Source organism: Castanea sativa, chromosome 9 (assembly GCF_040712315.1).
Source record: "Castanea sativa cultivar Marrone di Chiusa Pesio chromosome 9, ASM4071231v1".
In the NCBI taxonomy this organism is placed as follows: Eukaryota; Viridiplantae; Streptophyta; class Magnoliopsida; order Fagales; family Fagaceae; genus Castanea; species Castanea sativa.
The window spans coordinates 26,664,061-26,671,466 of NC_134021.1; the positions used below are offsets into that span (position 1 = coordinate 26,664,061).

Consider the following 7,406-nt stretch of genomic DNA (forward strand, 5'->3'; position numbering starts at 1 on the left):
TAGAGTGCAACTATATTTATATATTGGTATTAAATATAGTTAATGGTAACTTTGGACTTGTCAAGAGTTGACAGAAAAGCCTAAGGCCCATTGGAGCTAGTGTCTTGTTGGTCCCACTCCAAGCCACACACTTAAGCTTAATTGGAAAGGCCCAAAAGGCCAGCCCAATTAGATAATCGGTTAGACACAAAGGGAAAAACATACAGAATTTTCTGTAGAGAATTTAGTGTGAACACTATTGCGAAATGGTTTTTGTAAGTGTACAATTCTTTCTTTGGAACTGATTGAGAGACCATACATCTTGGGCGTTAGTGGAATTGGAGTGAAGATTGAAAGTGTTCCCAAGTGATTTTGATCTTCGGTTTTGAAATTCACTGCTCCGAGGTACACTCTCTTGTTCTCAAATTCTGAAACTTACATAGTGCATGTTAACTTTTCGGAATGAAGTTGATCCGTTGTTTTCCACTGCGCACATGCATTTTTCCATCATCAAGAGCTTCTTAGAATCTAGAGTTAGGTGTGAGTGAGTTTTGGCAACTGTTCCCAACTCACATTTTAAGTCTAAAGTCTGTTTTAGGGTTTTGTCACGAAATAGCCAAAGGGGGAGATTGTAAAGTTGAATTTATTCAACCATTTGTTGGCTTTATTCCGTGCCAAATTTGCTTGTATTTTAGCAATTAGATACTTGTATTTAGGTGGGAATCATGTAAGGGTTGTGTGTGAGAGAGTGTGAAGAATTCAAGTGTGTGTGCAATCAAGAGGTTTTTTGAGACTGGATCTCGCAAGTGACTCGTGAGTGGTGACTCGCCAGAAGGCCACAGGTGTGAAGCATGCAAGAAGCTGAAGGGTCATAACAACTGGAGCACTATAGGACAAAAAGTACAGTCTGGCCAATCAGTTATTTCGTAACTGAAACCCACTCCTACTCCCAGTCGCGAGTCAGTCGCTAGAACACCCTGTTTTGTAGAAAAATGACTTTTCACATTCCTTCATACCCTACTATAAATACCCTTATACCCATGAAATGTAGAGAGCTTCTAGAGAGAATTTTGAGAGAGAAACCCTAGAGAAAAACAAGATTGACTTATCCATAATCTTATACCTTTGATTCTCAAATTCCTCTACTCTCACCCTTGAGAGGACCTTAGCCAAATCCTCATCTTACTATACCCATATCAGTGAGAGGGTTCTTTGGTATTTGGGAAGTAGTTCAGAGAGGACCAATTCATTTGGTTGATGCAATGGGCTTATTGCGGGATCCGATCAGCTAGAGAAGACAATGTTAGGTTTAACCCTGTTGGAGCAATAAGCTTGGAGGGCTTAGGTGCATCGGGTAGATTAGGCTTGGAGGGTCTATAGCTATTCATGTATCCTAACTGATTTTCTAGTTGATCACTTTACCGCTTGGAGGGTGGCAAAGAGGTTTTTCGCTGAGTTCTTTGGTTTCCTCTTCGATAACACATCTCGGTGTTATCTTGTGTTTGCATTTCTCTAACCCTTACTCTTTGCTTTTAATTACTACCATATTGTCATTAAATTTTGGCTTAGAGTAGTTTACTTGTTTGGGTATAGCTTATAGTTATTATTCCGCACATACATTGTTAGAATATAAGCTTGTGTTGGTAATTTGAAATTGGGGGTCTAAACATTCACTAGTGTCTTACACACCAAGTGAGCTTTCACCTTCCCTGAAGCATCTTTCCATACCTTTGAGCTAGTTTCCATGATTCATAATGCTTCAAAGCCTGGGTCCGACTAGCTTGCAGCAGTTCTAATGGCTGCAAAGGTAATGCTCAAGTTTGGTTACAAATTAGGCCAAGGCCTTGGAACCGTAGGACATAGGACCCTTGCTCTCATTGAACTCTCACATAACAAAGGAAGGTTCAGTTTGGGATATGAACCCACTCATGAGGAACCCTTTCAAGCTTTCACAAGCAAGAAAAGAAGTGTGACACTTAGGGATGTTTATTCCCCATATTAGAATCACTTTTTCAGCTCCAGCCGAGGTCATTATGCTAGAACCTTTCAATGAATTGGAAGATGAAGAGCCTGATATGACTTGCATCACTTGGCTCTATCCTGAAGAGTTCTCCATGAACTCTATTATATCTCCTAAAGATAATCCGACTTCTACTATCCAACTAGGGATGCCAGGCGAGGTGGCAGACCTTTGGACCATCGAGCCTTGCTTTGTGGTTGCACCGGTTGAGTAAGAAGAATTACATCATCGAGTTATTGGGCCTCCTAATCACCTGAGAGGGTTGGAATAGCATTTCTAGTTTGTTTTGAATGCTTAAGTTATTTCATGCTTTATTTGTATTCCCTGTTCATTTCCCTAGTTTGTTTTCCCATAAACAACAACAACAAAAAAGCAATTTCCTTTTATCATTATCAAGCATGAAATTTGTTTTCCCCTACCCATAATACATTAATGTAATATTCAACTTATTATTTAGGAAATTTTAGCATCTCTCTTTATTTGTTTTCTTATGAATATGTGTGTGCAAATTATCTTATGTTTCTTTGTATATTTTGCACTCTATATGATCTGTTCTGATTCCCAAATGGGTACAACGTCCATTTGCCATAACGAAAGTGTAGACGATGTGTGATAATACCTTAATTTTGCATATTTATATCATTATTAGAAATCATTATCATACTTATTTTGAGTTAATTCATGCATTTTATAGTTGGTTTTAGAAAAATGCTGAATAATCAATGTTGTGCTTAATTGAATTTTAATGCGTGAATTTGTCTTTTGTAGGATAATGAAATTAAGTTGATGGATTTGTGCAAATAAGAAAGCTAATGGACTTTATTTTTACAAGGGCCATGATGAAGTCAAAGAAGGCCAACCCAATTAAATTCGAGTCCAATGGGAGCAAGGAATCATTGGAAATTTGCACCAAATCCAAGTCCAATTCGGATTAGGATTCCAGCCTGCGCATGAGTTAGTATTTGGAGCATAACTTTCGGTTCAGATGTCCAATTGAGATGATTTAAGTTGTACTGAAAATTTAACTTAAAGGGCTACAACTTTGTAGTTTACCAGAAGTCCGAATTCGGAATTTAAATGGGCCAAAAATGTCAGTTAAGTGAAGCCTAAAAACTTGGGATTTTCTCCAAACGGGAATTCAACTTGTAATCGGATTCCTTGACCTATTTAAAGGCTCTTTAGGGTAAAATTCAAGAGGGAGCTGACGTAGAACATAATTTAGGTTTTCTTAAAGTCTCTTTACAGTTTTTAAAGTCTTATTTGTGTTTTGGCTTGCTAGAAGCTTTGCTAAGGCAAGGGGTGAAACCCAACCGTTTATTAGTATGTTCATAACAATTATTTTATGGTTTTAATGCTTATGTTACTATGTTTTTGATTTATTTACTCATCTAGAAAATTTTTTAGCTTTGTATAATTCTTTGATTTATCGTAGACTTGGAGCACGTTAAATGCTTAGTATTCATTGCAAACTAATTCACTAGTTTTGTTTTGCCTAAAATCGATCAATATCAAAAAACTATCTTAAACAATTAATTCTTAAGTTTTTATTGTTAAATCATCCACCTAAGATCATACTTCGTATGAATTTTAGTTGAGTTATAAAATAAATATTGTTAAGACTACCAATAGATGTGTTGTGTGTGGATCCCTAAACCTTACCGCCTTAATATATTGTTATTTTCTCTCAACTTAAATTAACTTTACTAAAGAATCACAAATCTCTTCAATTAAACTTTATTTTTTTAGTTTTATTCTCTTGTGGTTTGCTAATCAATTCCCTTTTCCCCGTGGATTCGACCTCGGACTTATCGAGTTATTACTTCGCGACAATTGTGCACTTGGGAGCATTATTTAAGTCGCAGCAATGTGAATGAGATAATAGAGTTGGATCATGATGTTGAAGGAATTTGAGGTCCCAAACTTACCTCAAAACGTCCTAGAAGTTCTGAACAGAGAGAGTGAAGGGTCCAATCCCAATATAGAAGAGACAAAGGTAATAAACCTAGCCGATGAAAGTGAGACAGAAAAACCCATCAAGATCCAAGTGAACTTTCCTAAAGACATGAAAAATAAGCTCAAAGCTCTGTTGAAAGAATTCAAGGAAATCTTTTCTTCGTCTTATCAAGATATGCCAAGACTAGATACAAAGATCATTGTCCATAGGATTCTAGTTAAATTCGAATGCCCCCTAGTGTGGCAAGCCCTTCGAAGGATGAAGTCAGAGATAATCCTAAAGATCAAAGAAGAAGTAGAAAAGCAGTTGAAAGCTGGTTTTCTTAGCACCATAGCCTACTCAGATTGGGTTGCAAACATTGTTCCCATGCCAAAGAAAGATGGGAAAGTACGCATGTGTGCCGATTATGGAGATTTGGATTTTTGGGTTATAATCAGATCAAAATGGTTGAGGAGGAAAAGTCAAAACAACATTCACCACTCATTAGGGAACCTATGCCTTCGATGTCATGCCATTCGGCTTGAAGAATGCTGGGTGACCTACCAATGAGCCATGGTAACCCTGTTCCATGATATGATGCATAATGAGATCAAAGTCTACATGGACGAAATGATCGCCAAGTCACACACTCCTAGAGATCATTTGATTGATTTGAGGAAGCTATTCAAGTGCCTTGTCAAGTACAGGTTAAGGCTTAACCTTAACAAGTGCATCTTTGGTGCCAGTTCTAGGAAATTGCTCGGCTTTATAGTCAGCCAAAGAGGAATCGATATGGACCCAGAAAAAGTCCTTGCCATCAAGGACATGCTTGTGCCGAAAACAGAGAAACAAGCTCAAAACTTATTAGGAAGGATTAATTACATAGCCCGCTTCATAGCACAGTTGAATGCCACGAGCAATCCCTATCAAGTACATCTTTGTAAAGCCTGCCCACACAGGGAAGATCTCTTGTTGGCATATGTTGCTCTCCGAGTTCGATATTATGTTTATGACACAAAAGGCCATCAAGGGCCAGGCTATATCTGATTACCTAGCAGACCAGTCGTTGAACAATCCAGATTTCTTGGAGCCCTTCTTCCCAGATGAGTATGTTTTGGCAATAGATCCAAGCTCAGGCAATGTAGAACCACAATGTTGGAAGCTTTATTTCAATGGAGCTGGCAATAGCATTGGAAATGGGGTGGGAGCTGAATTTCGATTGCACCAACAACGTCAGAGTAAGAAGCATGCATAGTAGGCCTGTAAGTTGCCTTATAGTTCGGCGCATATGACCTAAGCATCTTTGGAGATTCCTTGTTGATCATCTCCCAAATATAGGGAAAGTGGCAAGCCCAAGATACCAAGTTGATTCCGTATCAGAAGTGTGTCAGCCGTTTAATCTTGAAGTTCCAAAACATTACCTATGCTTATTTTCCCCGAGCACACAACCAGTTCGCAGATGCTTTAGCAACCTTAGCTAGTATGGTTAAGTTGGTAGAAGGAGATGAGATGTGACAATTGTACATAGAGGTCCGCGGCATGTGGCCTACTGCATGAACATCAAAGAGTGCATGAACGTCAAAGTTGAAGTCAATGGGAAGCCATGGTACCATGATATCAAGGCTTATGAAAGATAGTGAATACTAGCTTTGGGTCACAGACAATGAGAAGAAGTTCATCAGGCACATAGCATGCCAATTCTTCTTAAGTGGGGAATTCCTATACAAAAGGAACCACAATACAACCTTGCTTCGATGCATAGATCCCCTTGGCCTAACCATTTGATGGAAGAGATGCATGAAGGCTTGCTTGGAGCTCATGCCAGTGGACCCTTGTTGGCCTAAAAGATAACGAGAGTTGGCTACTATTGGCTCATCATGAAAAGCGATTGCATCAAGCATGTCGTGACATGCCACCATTGCCAAGTCTATTAGAATAGAAAGAATGTTCCTCCTCAACCCCTGCACTTTCTAGCAGTGTCATGGCCTTTTTCAGCTAAGGGTATGGACATCAACGGACCCATGATTCCAAAAGCCTCCAATGGGCATGAGTATATCTTAATGGCTATCAATTACTTCACCAAGTGGGTGGAAGCCGCTTGCTAAACAAGTGTCACCTAAGCTGTGTTGGCTCGATTCTTGAAATAGAATATGATTTACTGCTACAGTGTACCAGGAGAGCTTATTACAGATAACAGAAAGAATCTGAATGGGAAAATGATGCAACAAATTTGCCAACAAATCAAGATTGAACACTGGGATTTGGTTCCTTCCCATCCTTAAATGAACGGCGTAGTAGAAGCCACCAATAAGAACATAAAGAAGATCTTGGTGAAGATGATAGACACCTATATGGATTGGCACGAGTTCTTGCCATTTTCCTTGTGTGCCTATCGTACTATTTTTACTTCCACGAGTGCAACCCTATATTCCTTGGTCTACGACATGGAAGCCGTCCTTCTTGTAGAGGTAGAGGTCCCATCTCTCAGAATCTTATCACAGACAGAGCAATTTAACATGATAGATGAGAAGCGCATGACCGCAATGTGCCATGGACAGTTGTACCAACGTGAGCGAGCATTCAACAAGACAGTTAGACTCGGAGTCTTTGAAGAAGGCAACCTAGTCTTGAAAAAGCACAACCAAGCCATTCCTAATCACAAAGGAAAGTTTTCCCTAACCTACAAGGGCCTATATGTGGTGAAGAAGGCCTTCTACAAAGGAGCCTTGATTTTGGCCAACATGGATGGGCACGACTTCAATATGCCCGCCAATTCTGATGCTATCATATAGTACTTTGCATAAGGGAGCTTCCAAGTGCAACCTCTTCTTCTACACTCCTATGTAACAAAAATAAAATTCAATAAAAAGAAAGCAAAAAAAAAAAATCAAAAAAAAAAAAAAACAAAAATCAAAAAAAAAAATATGAACAAGTAGATTGAAAAATCGAAAGGGTAGTCTATGCAAAAGGATAGCAAAAGAAAGAGCGTGAGAGAGCCTGTCAAATTTAAAACCCGAAAGGAAAGTCTAAGCAAAAATGAAGGCAATCAAAAATGTCATTTGAACTACGTGATAACCTGATCCTTCTTAGTGGAGGTACGTAGGCAGCCACCTTGGCCAGGCCACATTTAAAAGAAAAATCAGTCAGTTGAATCCGCTTAGGTTTATGATCAAGATCAATGGAAGAAGCATGCACCCTCTTGAGTTGCTCTATGTTTGCAACACGTGTGGCCCGCAATGGTTTTATTCAAAAATTTTATGGTCCATGCCAATGGAAGATGTACCCCAATTGGAAAGGAAAAGATTTGTCTAAGACAGGATGTATACATTGGAACTTGAGATATTGATATGCATACACTTACATTTACCATTTTATTTGTATGATCATGCATTTTCAAAGCATTTGTGCACATATTCATTAAACATGCCTATTTTGTGCCTTTCTAATCCTTTCATGCATTGATCATTAAGCATC

General features: G+C 38.8%; 1 protein-coding gene across 1 annotated transcript; it reads left to right on the forward strand.

Annotated features, from left to right (window-relative positions):
* The first annotated feature begins 6,214 nt into the window (after window positions 1-6,214).
* On the forward strand, window positions 6,215-6,724 carry LOC142608974 (uncharacterized). The gene has a single exon (XM_075780624.1). It carries the CDS (start codon window positions 6,215-6,217, stop codon window positions 6,722-6,724), a length of 510 nt encoding a protein of 169 aa, XP_075636739.1.
* Window positions 6,725-7,406: the final 682 nt, after the last annotated feature.